Source organism: Triturus cristatus, chromosome 12 (genome assembly GCF_964204655.1).
Source record: "Triturus cristatus chromosome 12, aTriCri1.1, whole genome shotgun sequence".
NCBI lineage: Eukaryota > Metazoa > Chordata > Amphibia > Caudata > Salamandridae > Triturus > Triturus cristatus.
The window spans coordinates 768,713,730-768,733,228 of NC_140595.1; the positions used below are offsets into that span (position 1 = coordinate 768,713,730).

At 38.9% G+C, this 19,499-nt stretch overlaps 1 protein-coding gene across 1 annotated transcript in view; it reads left to right on the forward strand.

The window, feature by feature from the left end:
* The window catches only part of LOC146782778 (vomeronasal type-2 receptor 26-like), a 140,847-nt gene that overhangs the window by 73,081 nt on the left and 48,267 nt on the right, over positions 1-19,499 (forward strand). The window contains exon 4 of the mRNA XM_085637248.1: positions 18,478-18,769. Within this exon, the coding sequence (XP_085493374.1) occupies positions 18,478-18,769 (292 nt within the window). The remainder of the gene's footprint in view (positions 1-18,477; positions 18,770-19,499) is intronic.

A 19,499-nucleotide genomic window follows, 5' to 3' on the forward strand; every position in this document is an offset into this window, starting at 1 on the left:
AATGTTAACTACTTAGCAACAAAGAAACAGTACACTTCCCAAATGATGCAGTTTTTACTTCTACATTATACAATACATCCACTCAGAGGCACACAGTTGTGCTTACAGTTGGGACAATTAGTGTAAGGGGATAAGATACTACTAATTACTGAGACAGAGGGATGGTTACCATATTAGGTGTGAGTGGTGGTGGGCAAGAGATAATCTATATAAGGTTGACTGGCCCTATAAAGAGATATAAGGGATGGATTTGTGGATGGTGGGTTTAGAGAGCCTGTTGATATTAAGTTTTTAATATAATACATATTTGCATATCACAAAATCAACAGTGTGGTGTGGGTGGTAATTGGGTTATGGTGGGTATAGTAGAAAATAATGAGGTTATTGAAAAACGTCATCTCTTATCTTCCGCAGCATCTTTGGATACCAGTGGGGACCGCTTGCATTCTTTCTAGTTTGCATTATGCGAATACATGCTATTTGGGTCGGTCAGTTTTGGCAATCAACAGACTCTGGGTAATTCGGAAAGATGCTTGACACAATGGGGCCGATTCCGATCCGGGTCGGAAGGGCACCGAACGTGGTCTGGCTGGAAAATCTACGAGCTGTATGCGTGTTTTCCGGCCTACTCGTACAGCTGTACGAGCAAGCAAGTACGATGCGAGCTACATGAAATTCACCGACCGAGTCGTTTCCGGGTCCGAACCGCTCCGTACGTCTTGGTCGTAAGCTAACCGTGGAGTGCAATGGATGCGATTCACGACTGAGCCAGTACGATGCACACGTCGGACAGCCTGTGCGAGCTATCGTCCGGGTGGTTGCCTTTGGGGGTCCATGTCGGACCCCCTGTCACCCGCAGCCCTATGAGTCGGACACAGGGGGAGACCCATGGGTCTCCCCAACACAGGCTTTGACTTCTATGGGAGTCCGACCGAACCGAGTCCGGCAGCATACGGCAACATCGTACTCGCTCGGTCGGACTGCAGGACTCCGGCTCGGTCGGAAAACACTCCGGATCCGGCTCGGTCGGAGTGCTTTCCGACCCGGATCGGAATCGGCCCCAATATAGAGAACAAAAGTATTGTATGTACATAACAAGAAGATTGACTACAAAGCTGGTAAAACAAGAAAGTTTTAACTACGATATATGTGAATACCAAAACAATAACACCCATTTAGAAATTTAGTCAATCAAATTTAAATTGAAAACAGTTAACAAATAGAAAAAAGGAACTGCTTTAAAAAGGGTATTAATAAAGTACAAGAGAAATACACAAATAGCTGCACAGCTAGCACAACTCAAAGGAGACTGTCACTCAGGCAAAGTGAAAGCCCTCCAGCACTTACACCATCAATTTACATGGGGAAACAAGCTGAGTGAAGAACATTGAATTACTCTCTGTAACTAAAAGGTCCTAACCTAAGACATAATTTATTTCCAAAATAAAAATCATTTCTATCAAAATTAATACATGCTTTTATTTTTGTATATTCCAAATTGAAAACTGATTGTGTGAAACATGAAAAAACAACTTAAAGAAAAGGGAGCTGAGAATTTCTCCATGAACTAATATTAAATATGAAATCATATACTCTTATTTATACAATTAAATATATTTCACGTACATTTCTCATATTTATATCATTGTCCAGACATAAATCCACAGTGCAGCTATGCAATAACTTCACAGAAAAGGACACCCATACTAAGCCATGTGTGTTATGCCTACACTAAGGAGAGTACTACCACAGGAAAAAACAACTGATAGTGAAAGAAATGCTACTCAGCCTACTGAATTGATTGAGCAACTACCACTAGTCACTGTGTTAAGAATGCAAAAGGACATAGTCATCCTTCTAACATAGCTGAAGTACAAGCTTGTAATATACTACAAGACTTAAAAGAAGCTAGCACTAGCTCTTCAGCATTAACAGTAAATATTTTGATAGAGTTTGGCCCAGATGAATGAAGCAATTTTTGAGATCGCAAATGCCCCAATTCACAGAATTTGGCTGGTTGTGATCAGAAAAATTTATTTTCTTATTGCAAACCTCAAATTTCAATTCTGTATCAAGTTACCGAATTGCATTTTTGGTTGGAGACCCAATACAGATTCAGTATGTGGAAGGGGCATCTTTAGGGTGTTCCTTACAAATTCCGAATCCTTGTATTACTGTTTTGCAACCAAATTCTAGCCACAAAACATGAATCTATTATCACCTCCTCAAAGCTTTTTTTCCTTGTAAATGCATCCCATTTTCCTTTAAGAAAAATGGGTTGCATTTAAAAGAAAAACATTTTTTTTAAAGAAATCACAGGCATGGTGGTGTGCTGATCCCTGCAGACCACCATCCCTTGGATGGCTGCCATCCCTAGTGGGTCGCAATTTATGAACTTCCTTAACATTTATGAGGTAGGTCAAATTCTGGACCATAGGAATCAGCAATTTTTTAACAAATGTATTAACACATAGGTTCGTTCTAAAATTAGTTCTCAGTACATCTGATCTTTATTCCTAATGATCCTGAACAACTAGAGGTTAGCCTGTGCAGCTTTGGCCTGCACTGCATCATTGTCTGAGTGACAGTACACACCTTCCTTATAGATTTAGGTTTGTCCAGATGGGCTAGCATAGCTAGAAATGTTGAATCATAACTGGGGCATGTTATGGAAGTTGGAACTGAGGGTCTTTTGCTGAGAGGACAGCCTCTCTAATGAACTAAGTATTGAAGTTGCTCTCTATACAAGCTGTAATCATAAATATCACTTTCTTCAAACTCTGAGGTTTCTTTTAAAATTACTTGAGGTGAAGGAGGAGGAATACGATGAAAAGGTTCCAAAAGAAATGGTTTTAGTTGAGATACATGAAAGCTCGAATTAGCTTTCCAAGAAGATGGTACTCTTTAGACTAAAGGCTATTGAATTAATCTGTTTGCAGTTAATGAATGATCTGTGAAATGTTGGTCTGAACTAGAAGAATAATGAATTAATAGAAACCGAGAAACTGAGAAGAAAGCCAGACTTTCTTTTAAATAAGGAGCATTGCTTATGATGAAAATTATATTTTCTTTTTGCAAATGTCTATGAGTGGTGTAAATTCTTGGTAATTATTGCAAATGCTCCTCTAAATTATAAATGAAGTCAGGAGCAGCATGAGCCAATGGAGTAATCTGAAGACTGGCAGGAATACTCTGTGAATGAAAACCCTGAGGCAAAAAAATAGAAACTTTGGTAACTGGGGTGGCATTATTATACAAAAATTCTGCTAGGGGTCGAGTGTCACTCCAATTACCTTGTGTAGCATTGCTATAACTAGGGAAGTACTGTTCTAAGGTTTGGTCTGTTCTCTCTGGTAATGCATCTGAATGAAGAAGAATACAAATTTAACTCTAATACTTGCCAAAACTTGTAAATATATGTCTAAAAGCATACTATTTTGTATTTCATGTTGCTGGACAATATCTGAAATAAATATCTTTGCCATTTGTGAAGAGTTGAGTCCAGTGCTTTCTAAAATTGTGGAATATACTTGGAACGGCAGTCTAAAATCATAATATTTGGTAAACCACATAGTTGGAAAATATCTGAGACAATTATCTTTACCATTTCTGAAGCTGAAGAAATCGTCCTAAATGGGGAAAAAATGGGTCATCTTAGAAAAGGCATTTAGAGTTAAAATTAGCATACAGTTGCCTTTCAAGGGTGATAAGTGTACACTACAATCAATGGAAAATAGCATGCTACGATGGGGTGGTATGGGCAGCGGAAATAGCTATCCATAGAAACACACTATTCTTAGTGAAAAGGTGCCTCTGGGAGTATAGAATAGGTTTTGGATTGGAAGGGTCTGCTTAGACTCTCTTTTAAACAGTGCAGCATTCAAGCAAACATAGAAACTTGTGTAGAAAAGAAAACCTTTCTCCTTCTTTGCACTTACCTCAAGGTGGAGTGATTTTGTGGCACAAAAATGATAGGTCTTGCATTAAAAAACATAGATGGGTGCATGGAAACACCCATGGACCACCCATGAAAGGTCCTCTTGATGCCCCTAGCTGTGCTTTTAGGCAGCCTTTCTGCGCAAAACAGACAAAGAAACTCCAACTATGATGCACTGCAGAACCAACTCCTGCACAGCTCTTTAAGTACCCATAGACACAGGAAATTGTTCACATGAACAGGAAAGAAGCATAACTTTGATGAATTAATAAAAGAAATATGAAGAAGACTAATGGTCACCATCTTGGATTGAACAACCATGTACGAAGTAATTTCAGATATTGCATAAACAGAGAAGATTCTGTCAAACTGTCAGAACTCACATTGTTGTTCAGAAATTCTCTAGTTTCTTTAATATAGTTGAAAACCACCCACTGCCCAGGCTTTCCTCAAAGAAGCACTGTGCGAGGTATAGCCCTGCAGCCCTAGCAGCTGAGGGTCCAGCCCAATCGTGCATCTGCACACAGTCAGGAGGGAAGACTCGGGAAGGAAACCATGCCAAACAAGACACTGGACTTAAGGTAAGACTGCACCATCTTGAGCCACTGTCATGTTGGTGTTCATGTAACATCTAGCATGTGTACTACCAACAGAGGTTACAAAACATTATTACTTATTACTGAAATCTCCATAATGTCAAGAAAATGACAAAAATGAACACCCTTCTTAGACTATTTTAGATTTCACTAATATACCATGGCAAATGTGTACAACAGGACAAAGTGTGGGCAGAGTTGTCAGAGTTGCACTACGTGAAATTCTGCAGAGTTGCCTAAAAACGCTGTGGAATTCTGTGGAGTTCTGCTTCACCCTATGGCAGCAAGCAGAGTCACAGACCTGGTTGGTGGAACACAGCGCATTTATCAAGGGAGGATTCCCCCTTCCCCTGAGCCCTAGATTGCCACCCGGCTCTCACCAGCTTACCTCTTGGTGCTGCTCTGTTCCGGGGACCCCTCCTGCTGCCATAGTGTTGATCTGTGGTGTTTCTTCTTTAATTTAACCCCTTCACTGCAGGACTCGGGAGGACTGTACAAGAGCACGCATGGAGAGTGGAGACCAGGTTAAGGTTTCCACCCTCCATGAGCATGCATGCACAGTCCTCACGAGTCCTGCAACAAAGGGGTTTAATTAGTTACAGAAGAAACACCATGGGTCACCGGCATGGCTTCTACCGCTGCTGTCAGCCTCCATCTGTTGGCCCCCGCAGCTGTGCCAAAGAGGATCTGACCGGAGGGGCGAGAAGAAGCCACTCATCTTCTGTGCATTGCTGGGGGCTGCTTGCTGGTGGGCGGCAGGCATGCTGGGTGTTTCGGTGGGGCTCAGCATTGCTCTGGCTGGGGTGGGGTTGAGAGGTCTGATAGAGGGGTGGAGAGCAGAGGCAAACTTCGCAACTCATGGGATCATGGTTTTTGCTGAACCCCGCACTTCTAACAGAGCAGGGAGTTTGAAAAACTCTGCAAATTCCACTGGCGGAGCGGAGTGCGCCACCCACCCCTAAGCACCACACTATCCTAGGAAGCCCATACCTAAAAAAGCCATTAAATGGTTATATAACTCCTTCCCAGGCACTCATGGAAGGTTCCTCCTTACCCTAAACCAATTCATAGAAATCTTTAAAAAAGAAAATAGCAATCAAGAACTACGCCAGATACAAGCTGTGGCACATCAATTATGGCTTACAGTATCCAAACGGACACACTAAATGCATGACATGCTTGCTAGCAAGTCCTTCTCTTCCCAAACAACCAAAAATGACACTACCAGAAAACAATTACTCACACACAACTAGAATATACTCCGCCCCATATGCGTAAAAGACCCTTACGAGGCAAACTAATAAAACAAGCCACGACATTCCTACATAACTACATTTTTTTTAATTACAAAAATAAGAATTATTTTATAATTCTGAAAAAATACATTTTTAAATTAAAAACCAAAATGATTTCTAAAAACCTCAGTGAAATATAATGTAGTTGAATCCAAATTACAAAAACACAATATAATACTTTTAGAACATTATAAATCATAACCAACTCTTACTATTTTAATTAAACCATGATTAAAAAAACAGCAAACCTATTATACCAGAGCAACATAGAAGGAATGTTGCATCTACTTAAATACCTGAATTTCTTAATTTAAATCTATCCCACACAGCATTTAATTTTAAATTAAATAATTAAAGAGTATGTGCAGTGTAGGCACAGAATTCCTTTGAAGCATGAATCCAGTTCTACATGTAAAAATCCCCCAAAATGAGAAATATACTCCATTACAAGAAATATTCCTTCAAAATAATCCATATAAAAAAGCTTTGAATATCTCTAATACTCAAAAGCTATATTTTAAAAGTCATCCAGCAATCGCAGATATACTCCCTAATCAGTTCCCAAATTCTCCCCCTCCTGAACTTACCACCACAGACCACCTCACTTTCTACTATAACAAAAAAATAACAGAACTCCTGAACACCATCGCCCCCCTCAAAACTGAAAATATCAAGAAGTATCCCTTCCAGATCCTGGTTCAAAGCAAACCTTAACAAGGAGAGACGACAACTCAGACTAACTGAAAGGAACTGGAGAAAACAACCCTCACTAGCTCATTTCTCTCTCCTCTGAGCAGAACACCTAGAATACAAAAAACACATCTATAGAGAAAAATCTTTTTTGTTCCGAACACAAATGGACCTTTCTAGAAACAGACCCAAAGACCTCTTCAATATTATAAAACACTAAACTGCCTCTGTCCCAAAACATTCTATGAGACCTCCACCATGCACTGTGAAGAGGTACTGTCCTGCAATGGTTTGCTTCATACCTGAATGAAAGATCTCACTGAAGCACAATACATAATTCCACATCACCAGGGGCACTAGTCAAACAAGGAGTTCCCCAAGTTCCCCAAGGCTCAGTCCTAACCCCAGCATTGTTCAACTTCGACATGGAATCCCTTGCATTGATCCTAAAACAAGCCAAGACAGCCTACCATCTTTACACTGATGATCCCCAAATCTACATCAAAACTCGTCACCTAAAGACATCCAACACCTGAACAAAAGTCTCTCCCTGATACAAATTTGGCTGACCAACACCGCCTAAAATTCAACCCTAACAAAACTGAACTTCTCTCATCCAGCCAAATACTAGCCTTTACCCTATCCACAACTGGCTCAACAATCTAACTGCAGTAGAAACTATCTCCAACTTTGTTAAATCTCTTAGGATCACTCACATCAAAAAGCTGAGCAAAGAAAACCATAAAAACACCTCAGCAAAAAGCGCCTTCTACACTCTAAAACATTTTTTTTAAATCAAACCATTTATACCCGTGAAGACTTGAAAACCATAACACAATCCTCTCTAAACTGGACTACGGCAATGCAAAGAACACCGGCACCCCAAATATCTACCTCTTACCATTAAAGACAACGCAGTTGCCAGACTTTCTTTCGGAGAGAAACCATATGACCACCTCACTCCCACACTAAAAAAACTCAATTGGCTACCAATTGAAGTGAAAAGTATGTTCAAAATAGCTTGCTTAACTCACAAAGTCCTATACTTTGGGAAACTAACCTAATTCCCAATAGTGGGCCAAAAGAGACTCCCATGAGGCTTTTTTTTTCAAGACTAATAATTATCTCACCCACTCCTTCTCGGGGAATGCTCCCAGAATTCGGAACGCCTTTCCAAAAGACTACCAATCCTACCTATACCCCAGGAAAAAGCTCAAACTATCTCTTCTCAACAAATACCTAAACCCTCCCTCCTAAATAAAAAAAATCCCGACCAGTTACACATCCTGACCACAGATCAAATTATATACTATAACTTCCATCAGAACTGCATTGACAATCCTCTCCTTCCCCCATTGTATATTTCACCCCTGTTATACATTGTGTATCAGTGTATGCTTCCTACTGATAGTCCATCCTACTGTTTTATATCTCCTGTATTTGCTGTATATGCAACCTTGTAAAGCGCCCGCATGCCATTGGACCAAGTTTGCGCTATATAACACTCAAAAAATAAATTACAATAAACAAAATATAACATCCAAGAAAACAAAAAAAACTTTTGATACAAAAAACACAAAGAAACAATTATCTCAAAAATAAACAAATGAAACATGGATCAGAATCTTTCTTTTAAGCACCTGCAAAAACAAAACACACATTCACATTCACAAAACAAAGCATTCCTATAGCAAATCACACAATAACCCTTAATATCCTACACAACATACAAACAATAATCTATCTAGAAATCAACAATTTAAAAACTAACTGCTTGAAACACTACGTGCTCTTCCACTTACTAAACTAACTATAACGATTTTCTGAACCCAACTAGCCAAACCACTGTAACTAAATAGACGTTCAGCTAAGCTGACATCGGAACCACAGACGTACCACTATCACTTAAAGATCATAAAGGAACAGCCCTTACCTGAAACACAGAGCTGCATCCCCAGAACACCTTTTTATACTGACTACCACTGGATACCGAAGACAGAAGAGACTGGAAATAATACAGTTAGCAGAAACAAAAACAGCAGCGAAATTGAAATGAAAAAACTACTAGTGTTACATTGACCTAAGTGTAAAAATCAGCAGACTTTTTTTATTACAAGAAACATGTTTAATATTGTATAAATATTTATTTTTAATTTTAAAAATGATTAAAAATATAACAAAAATGAACAGTAATGTATTTGCAAATACTGATTGATAAATGACTAGATAATGTATTTAGCAGCATTTATGATTAGACCAGTGTATATTTGTTATTAAACGCATATTTTATGCAAACTACTATCTCCAAAATATTTAGTCAACATTTGTTAAATATATATACTATTAAAAAAATTCAAGAAAATTATGTTATACATTAATTTACTAATTGGTACACAGCATTAACCTAATATTTAATGTTTCTATTATGTGTAAATATAGAAATACGTTGAATACAAAAAGCCCTAATACAGTTATTAAAATGGATTATGACTGAAAATGTGACTTTCTTAAAATATATATTATTTCATATATTACCATTTTTCAAATGATATATTAATCTTTTATTTATGTTTTTTAGATCTATTACTATGTTAAAATTAAACTAATTACAAAACCCTTGTATTTTTTCCTAACATAACAAATTAATAATAATATCCTAATTCATCATCATAAACTTTATTCGGTTTAATCCAAACCATCAAAGTACACATAATCAACAAATAACAATCATTACTAAAATAATCTTGCCCAATTTCCAAGAAAAACAGCATGAATAAAAACCTCCATAAAACAGTTTAAAAACGACATACAATAACATCCTCTTGTGTATTTAAAGTGCTTTGTGCCTGATGTAATGAATTAATAGAAATGTCACTTATAGCAAACCTCCAGGTTGCCCTGGGCTTAATTACTGTTCCAATAATATGAATGATAAAGCCCACATAACTAGTCTAGGTCACAAACTTCTGCCACCTAAACCAGACATTCAGTAAAAAACAGCTTACTGCAAAGACAATAGGATTTGATGTTATCAGTCTTTAAAAATACTAAAAGTGACCCAATAATGTCTGGTTTCCAGATTCTGGCAAATTGGTTGAATCCACTTTCTTCAAGGAAGGCGATATTCAGTGCAAGAGAGCAAATTGAATTTTTCAGTCTCTGAGGCATGAACACATGCTGGGCAAGTAATGGAGTCTAAATCAAGGGTCCAGGTGTTAAAGGACCTTAATGGTAGACACCCCAGGCAAAATCTCACATAAAGCCTTTTTGCTAGTGGTGGTGAGATCAAATCAAATTAAAAAAAGGCTCAAACTTAGGGTATGGCTTAAAGCTTAGGAAATTAGTGGTTTCGGCGCCCTGCAGTCATGCTTGTAGCATACCTATCAGTCACATATAACCAGTATTTAGCTTTTACATTAGCTATATCTTTGTGGTTGATTGGCTCTAGACAATCCCATAGACCAATCAGTCCCAGGGATCTACACAAAGTTGCAATATGGAGTAGTCATGGAATCCGGTTAGCACCACTCATGTTTAGGGATTCTCTAAGGGATTCACAATAATTGCTTAACTTCGACGTGGTCCACAATCGCGGCCAGTACATCAATGGCTTTAATGAGGCCACATCCCCAATTCCTTTCATCCCAAAATTGAAAAACAATGGGGTCAGTGGGGTGCTAACTGGGACAAAAGCAAGGGGTCTAACATATATATTCTCACACACCGCCAACTTATGTGTTTTAATGTGGCCCCATATCTCTGCTCCGTAAAGTGCCGCAATTTCTGCTTTTGCCCAATAGACCGAAAGGTGGGGGTCATTGACCGAATATGGGTCTGTCTATAGAATCGGATTGAGGGTTTGCATTTGTGACACTGGGGGGAAATACATTTTGTCATGTTGTGGTTCCCAGCCAAGCGTGTCAGTAGGCCTAACCCAAAGGTGGTCACTCTCTTTAGCGGTTTCTCGGCTATTCTCACTGATCTTGTTATGCCCTTACTCTTGTTCGAATACCATAAATTTGATTTTCTCTGCAAGTAATTCCAAGCCCCTAGATTCACAAAAAGACAGAAATGTATCTAATAGTTTCTGAAGGCCCATTGGGGTCCTGGAAATAAGTAGAGAATCATCTGCAAAAAGCAGGATTGGTGTTTTCTTGCCATTTAGAATGGAGAATCATTTGCACAGTCCCTCAGTTCATTAACTACTTCATTAACATACAGGGAAAACAATGTGGGTGCGAGTATGCATCCATGGCGCATTCCAAGCTGGATAGGAATCTTGGCGTTTAGTTTGCCCTACTTCCCCCACCTAACCTGCGCATAGTTTCCCTCATTCAGCCTTGCTAGCAGTTTACCACATTTACAGGGGTTCCCATCCCTAGTAGAACTTTCCAGAGCAATTCTCAGGGCACAAGGTGAAAGCAGCTTGCAGATCGACAAAAGCTACATTCAATTTGTAGTTTTGTAGCAATACGTATTTCCAGGTAAGTAATGAGAACCTAAAAACCTGGTTGCATGTGCTGGTTTTAGTATGAAAACCAGCTTGTTAAAGTGACAAGAAATCATTCTCTTCCATCTAAGCTAAGTTAGTAGTTTATCAAGGACTTGCCTAGCAAATATTTTTTGCAAATTATCTGTTATGTTAGTTGGCCTATAATTTGGGGGGGAACCCAAGCATTTCCTTTTTTGTAAATAGCAGTTATCTCCGCCCCTCTCCAAATCTCCGGGATTTCTCCCCTATCAGCTATATATTATCTTTTTATGATATATTAGTCTCTTATTTACATTTTTTAGATATATTACTGTGTTAATATTTACAAATGAAACTAATTACAAAGTATTTGTACTTTTTCATAACATAACAAATTAATAATGTTATCCTAATTTAATAAACAGCATAAGTGATCAATATTCAACAGATTTTATAGATAAATATGATATATATTACAACTGTAATTATACTCAACCAAGAAGACTTATAACACTAACATTAAACATTCTTAAGCCAAACCCACACTCATTATCTAAACTGTTGAATTTGGGTTCTGCACATTACTAGTATAACTCCAAAAGCTTCCCCATTAGGGTAAGTGTTTGATTTTGGAAAGTTCAGATTTACTCCTCTAACTGCAGCCCAACTACAACAGGGGAGAACATTTCATTTTGGGGAGTGCAGATATATTATTTCCATTCCAGCCCAGTGCAATCTATAAGAGCTACACTCATATTAATATCATGATGGGTTAAGGTTCTCTATAGACATTGATTTCAGAGGTATGTTTTAATAGGTAATTAAATGGAGTTAGAGAGTTGCATTATTTACCCATCCTACTAGGTGGATATAGTGATTTCTCCATATACATTTCTAACTTTTTAAAGATGTAATTTAATAAGAGCACATTGGGCACAGTGTATGTACTGAGACGGGGATTATGTTGTAAACTCTCCTCATCAGAACACTAGAATAGGGGTACAGATTAGGTTACACTCAAATAAAAATCCATATGTCTTAGATTGTGAAATGAATGTGGTATGTAATGGTAGGAAAGACATGACTGAATATAAGGAGAATTTCAGTTTCTTGAAGTGGTCTGCTAATGCTGAATGCTCTTCTGAAATTTGAAGCCTAGCCCAGAACTGTCCAGAAAGCTATGTGTATGATCTCTTTATATTTTGTGTAAATTATACACCATTAAAAAAAATCCCTAATTGGATGGATTGTTTGTGCTTCATAATGGGCTTTGCCTGAATTGCATTGGATTTATGAAGATTCCATAAAGGGTATATACAGTCGAAAGAAAGCATAATTCTCTTTAGCCAGTCCTTCATCTGTAACAATCCCCGTCAATAAGCATTCTAGAATGTCCATTTATTGATTATGTTGGCTGAAGGTTTTACTCAATGGATGTCTTCTCTTGATTGTGCCAAAAATGTACCATTTATTCACTGTTTTCATTTCTACTTCAAAATGATATTGTCCTTAATTCTTCCTTATGATTCAAAAAGATTAATACAGTTTAGTATAAACAGTATAGATCAAGACCACTGTGAATTAATTAATTGGGGGGTGCAATTTCTGACGCTACTACTCACCGGAGGTCCTGCTGGAGATTTGGTTGCTGCTCTGCCGCTCCTGGGGTGCCCACGCTGTTTGTCCCCTCTGTCGGCGCCTAACGCTATCGCGCCCGTGACAGGGGGAGATTACAGCTCCCAGTCTGCTTAGCGGCCACTTCCGCTTGTCTTCGCGCCCGGAGGCGCTCAAAAGGCAGAGGCTCCCTCCGCGTCGCGGGACGCGCGCGGGCGACGCCGGGCTAAGCCCGGGCAAAGGGCGGGCCGTTGTGTGTCCGTTAGGAGGCCGGAAGAGGTCGGGACGGGCCACCCCCCTAAATCAAGGTTCCTGAGATCATCGGTGCCACGATGATGATGTCGTGAGTTGTATCAAGGCGTTATCCAGCTGAACATTCGCTGAATCAGGGTTGCTGTCCCATCATAGTACTGTAATATCTTGTGATTGAATTGAGATAGGTATTCTTTCTTTTAACTTTTTGCGTTTTATTGTTTTTCAAATAGTACTGATTTCTTACTACCTATACTAGAGTCCCAGAATGGCCACAAAGAATTCCACTTTGGACAACTATCTGGTCAAAATGGTGAGCAAGATAAACAATGACCGACGAAAATCACTGGGGAAGGATTCCACTTCGGACCATACCATTCTTATAGATACTAACATCGGAAGTGATCTAACTATGTTAGATCTAACCAGCACTGACGCCTCTTGTTCTGAAACTTTGACTACCACTTCCATGGATCACGAAGAATCTACTCAAGTACCGTTACCTAGTGAATCTGTGCCATTACTTTCTCCCCTTAAGAGACCTGTAAGAAAATGCAGGAAAACCCTATCTAAGTGGGGAAATGCTCACCCAAAGTTGAAGCTGGACCAAAGACATAGAAATACTGTGACTGTTACTGATAACACAGCTAGCAAGGGTGATGGGAATGATAATCTTTTGGGTCATATTGCCAAGATTTTCGAGGATAAATTAGACCTTATAATTAAGCCTCTCATGGAAAAAATTGATTCTTTAACCATGGAGGTAACTAGCTTATTTGAATCAAAATTAGACTTGGTGACCAAACCCCTTTTGGAAAAAATTGATTTCTTATCTATGGAGATATCTAGGTTGGGCGATCTTATAGAGAATAGGAGGGAAGATAAGACTGCAACAATCCTTGAATCAGAAATACATTCAACAGTCCAGGCTCAACCAGCCATAACCAGAGGGAAGAGCCCATTCAAACCTTTACCCAGGGAGATACGTCATCCGGCTGGTTGTACCTCTCAGTCAAATGTAGTTCCATCTAATAACGAGAGGACTATTACTTCTGGCCATAGACCAAATCACATTAACCTCCCGCCTGACTGTGAACCTTATGTTGTAGTCCTTTCAAATGTCCCACTCCTAGATTCATCAAAATCAAATCATCGGGAGGAATCCCATGATTCCCTTAAACGGAAATCAATTGCTTGGCTACACAAAAATTGTGGTTTTCCCCCACTTCTTTCTGATGACATTCTGTCTACTAGAAGGGTCTCCTGGATTGGTAACGCAAGAAAAAGATGCAAGGGGGATTGTATAATTATAAATTTTAGATACCCCCAGCACGCTGCAACCGTCCTTTTAAGAGCAGCATCCAGGGATATAGGGGAGTTTGATGTGGGAGTGCACTCTCTGGGGTATTTCTACAGGCATTTGTCTAGAGCACCACTATTACCATTATTACCCAACACTCGTAGACCCTTGCCCATTAGTAGAGATATAAACTTTACCATTCCAACTGAAAATAGATTCTCAGCATTGAGTATGCTAGACCAAAATGATTGACATTTACATCCAAATGAATCAATCACAGACACAGGAATAGACAATCTGATAAGGGGTTCAGGTGTGAATGTTGAACAATTGGATTCAACTCTTACAATACTAACTTGCCCCGGTGTTACTGTGTTAGACAAGCTGGGAAATAAGTTTTTATCTTTCTATCCTCCAACGAGCGAGGCTGCTAGTTCAGGGGCCACGGATAAGCATTATATAATGTCTAGGGAGGGAAAGGATGATATTGAAGTTGCTAATTATGCTAATATGGCAAATCCTTTAGACATACTAGAGGTTAATACTGGGAATGAAATCACATCAGTAGGCCCAGCCTCATCAAACACAAAAGAGGATCCACGTATTAAAATGTTATCTTGGAATATAGCTGGGTTAGCTAAGAATTTAATGGACGAGATATGGTCCTCATACATAGAGGATTATGATATCATACTCTTACAGGAGACATGGATGGTGGAAATTCCCCACAGGTTGGGTTTTAAAACATACTGTTTAAATGCAATACCATCCAACAGAGGTAGAGCATCAGGGGGTTTGGTTATTTGGGTTAAGGTGTCTCTAGAAATAGAGGCTAGCCAGTTATCCATTTCCCCTCCTGACCTACTTGGCATTAAAATTCTTACAAGAAGGAAAGAAATCATTTACTTAATAAATATATACAATAGACCATATCCATCCCATAAGGAATCTAAAACGATAGAAATTTTGGATTCCTTTTTAGATACAATAGGAGATAATGCAAAGGTATTAGTTGGCGGGGATTTTAATTGTAGATATGAGCCTGTTTCAGGTATGGAAAAAATATTTGATGAACAAGACGCCGTTAATGATATTTTACCCCTAGAATCAGTTGGCCCAGTTAATAACACTGTAGCTGTTTTCCAAATTTTGCAATTGACTGTGGCGCACGACCTAAGGGCTTGTAATGGCCGTTTTCGTTCGGATAGACCAGCAGCTCCGACTTATTTTAAGGGAACATATAGATCACACATAGACTTCATAATGGCATCCCGGAATGTATGGGAATTAATTGCTGATTTTAAGGTAGATCAAAGGACAGAGAGTGATCATTTCCCTCTCCACCTATGGTTAGATCCCCTCCCATTTATTAATAGACAAGAAGAAGAAATGTTACCATCGTCACTTAGTGGGGAGTTACAAATATCTAACAATAGGCGTGCGGTAAGATGGCCACATATTTTGGGGTCGGTAAAAATATTGGAAAATATCTATAATGTATTCTCTGAAATTATAGGAACACCCCAGTTGCCTATAGTGGGTACACAGGGCGTTCTTGATTTACATTATAAATTGTTGGATGCTTTAACTCCATTATTGAGTAAAACATATAAACAAGACAGTAAAAGGGAAGGGAATCCTCTCAAGATGGTGAATCCATGGTATAACCAAGACTGCCGCCAAGCTAAATTAAGGCTGATTCAGGCAGTAAAATCTGGTACTCGTCTAGACATAAAAAATGGAAGACTAATATATAACAAGACCATGGACCAAGCAAAAAAATCCTGGGATGAAACTATCTGGGAGGATCTCTTAAATGCATCTAAACAACGTGATCAAAGAACGTTCTGGAATTTAATTGCCAAGGGGAATAAGAAAGGTAGTTCAACTAAGGATATTTTCCTAGATGAAAATACATGGTGTGATCATTTTACCAAGCTTTACGCTATTGAAAAGAATAGTTTGTCCCTTAAGGATCATGAGATAGACCTAGGAACGAGTAATGCCCCCTTACACTTCAGTTTAGAAGAATCCATTCAGGCCTTGCAGGCCGTGAAAATGAGCAAAGCCCCTGGTCCTGATAAAATTCCAGGCGATTTACTAAAACATGATGTAGAAGTGTGGGGACCATATATAAACTTCCTGTGTAATTCGATTGCTGCTGGTACACCAATCCCTGATTCCTGGAAAGGGGCTGAAATAATAACAATTTTTAAAAAAGGAGACCGTTATGATCCTAGTAATTACCGCCCAATTAGTTTGATTGATATTTTACAAACAATTTTTGCCAGACATATTTTAAATAGGCTTTTAGATTGGACTGAAGAGACCAAAATATTGACTAAATATCAAGCTGGTTTTAGATCAAAAATTAGTACTATTGATCAAGTATTTAGGTTTATGTGCATCTGCTGGAAGTACATAAACCTAAGGAAGGGTAATCTATATGTGGCGTTTGTGGATCTTAGGGCCGCCTTTGACCTTGTTCCGCGTAAATTGTTGTGGTCTACACTTAAGAATATGGCGGTCCCAGGGGAATTACTTAAAGAACTTATCAGGCTTCACATGGGGAACTTTGCGAAAATCAGATGGGGAAAGAACGGTGAAATCTCCAGGGCTATTCCCGTTGACCATGGTGTGCGCCAGGGATGCGTGCTAGCCCCAACTCTCTTTTCCCTATATGTTAATGATATACCTAGTTATCTAAGTAACTGCGTGCACGATTCCCCAAAACTAGGTGGTGAAGCGGTTACGGCATTATTATTTGCCGATGACACTATCCTTATCTCCCAAACGCCGAGAGGCTTACAAAACTTGGTTGATACATTTCAAAAATATTGTGAGGGGAAGGGGTTAGAAATAAACCCTAGTAAAACCAAGTACATGTCCATAAACCCCAAAAAATCCCTTAGGAGTAATCTGTTCCTTGAAAACAAAAAATTGGAACAGGTTGAGAGTTTTACTTATTTGGGGATTTTATTGGACAGTAACTTGTCTTGGAAAGGACAGATAGACAAAAGCTCCATATCCCTCAAACAAAATTCAATGCCTATTTTAAAAGTTCACGGAGCTAGCTATTCTAAGGCTATATCTCCGGCTCTAGATGTATACAAAGCCAAGGCACAATCAGCTGCACTGTATGGTGCTGAGGTCTGGGGCTACTATTGTAATAATACGTTTGGAAAAATGGAAAATTACTTTGTGCGTAGCCTACTAAAGATACCAACTAGAACCCCTTTGGTTCCTGTATTTTTAGATATCAATCTTAAAAAAATAGACTACCAAGTAATTTTAAGACCATTGTTGTATTGGGTCAGACTATGGGTAACCCCGGAATTGAGTGTCTATAAAAGTGGTTTTGTTGAACTTTCGCAGATTGATGGCTATTTGAATACACCATGGGTAAAGTTTGTTTCAAAGTGGTATGAAAGATTAGGGCTTGCACACCTATGGAATGCTCCACAGAATATGACATCGTTCTCTAGGAAGCTCGTAAAGGATACCTTTTGGTCGTACGTCAACGGTGAACTATTGTATAGCTCATCGTCTGGCAAACTGACCATGGAATTTTTGCTTTCCAAAGATATTCCTAGTTTAGAGCAATTTATGGATGAGATCTGTCCACCATTAGCAAAATCATTATACTTACAGTTTAGGTATGGTGTTTTACAGATTAACGCATATACATCTTGTTGGGGGAAGGTAAAAGGCCCTGAATTGTGTACCCTTTGCTCTTTAGGGGCCAAAGAAGATGCTGCCCCTTTACTCTTTTTCTGCCCGAAATACAAAAAACCAAGGGGTTGTTGGATCAAACCTGTTTGCAATTACATAGGGGTTAGATCTTATAAAGAGGCAGAGCGTATACTTAAGTCAAACACCTCACAGTTAGTGGTGTTTGGAATAAGTAGATTTTTATACAGCGTGTATTTTATTCGGAAAAAATGTAGTTACAAGCTGTAAATATACTTGGATTTAGGCTCTGCTTTCCCCTGTTTTCCCATTTCCGCCATTTTTGTGCTTCTCTTATGTCTTATTGTCTCTCCAGCCCATGTAATCAATTGTTCTGGTTTTTTAATTAATTTATATATTACTATTTATGTTTTTACTTGCGGTACTTACTTATGGGTTTTTTTATAAACTAAGAAAAAAATTTCTTTATCGCCAACTCAATGTAATTTTCTCCCATTTATATGATGAATTGTATATATGTATGTTATATTTATTTCTGTTGACTTTTATGGCTTATTGCCGAAATAAAGTTTAAATTGAATTGAATTGAATTAATTACAGCCTTTCTGTTTTTACTAACTTGTGTTTTCTAGGTTCTCTCTAAAAGTTTACCAGTGGCTCCAGGCGATGGTGTTTACTATTGAGGTGATCAATAGAAAAGCAACCCTGCTACCCAACATCACTCTGGGTTTCAGGATCTACGATTCTTGCACAACCATGCAGCGGTCACTCTATGGGACCTTTTGGATGCTCACAGGACACGTGAAGCCTGTTCCAAACTACAACTGTCATGGGAGTCACCCCCCAGCTGCCATTATTGGGGACTCTGGCTCCACACGTTCCATGCTTCTAGCACGTATCCTTGGTCTGTACAGATATCCGCAGGTACCACACTATTACTATTAACTTACTCCAACTTGAGATCCAGTGTATTACTACCCAAATCAGTTAGATTACAGTTGAACTGCCAAATAATTTAATAACATATGAAGAAACATATAAAGAAAATAAAAATATCAAATGGGCATGCACATTCAAATAGCTTAATTGTCACAATATTACACGTTTTATTGCGCGTTATAAGAGAATTGAAATCAATATTGATTAAATTCTCCGGTTTCATTTATTTTCAAAATTTCCACTAATTCATTTCAAAAGATATTTCATATAGACGCGGACCGAATACCAAGTTCATCACTGAACCTGTAGTGAGGTTCTTTTCATAACTATAAAAAACATTTAAGAGTAATTTTAAGCAGGATGAAAGGCCATCTGCCATGTAAGTTGACCCCTTAGGAACGGAGTTACTATCCATTGAAATCATTCATGTAGATTCTGATCCTGCATCTTACGGCCATGACACACTTTGGAACTCCATCTGATTTGAGAACAATCCAGGCAGTGGATTTTGGCAGCTGGTGCTATAATAGATGAGAGGCGTCAACAATTAGGATGGGGTGCGGGGAGCACCAGTAAGGCCTGGTGGAGCACTCTCTCAGAGCCCTGGCAGAGACATGGTCCATTAGTGACCCTGAGGGAGTGCCCACGCTCATACCACTGTGTTAATGTGGATGTCTGTGCCAAACCTCCATTGCTGACTATGCAATGTGCTTAC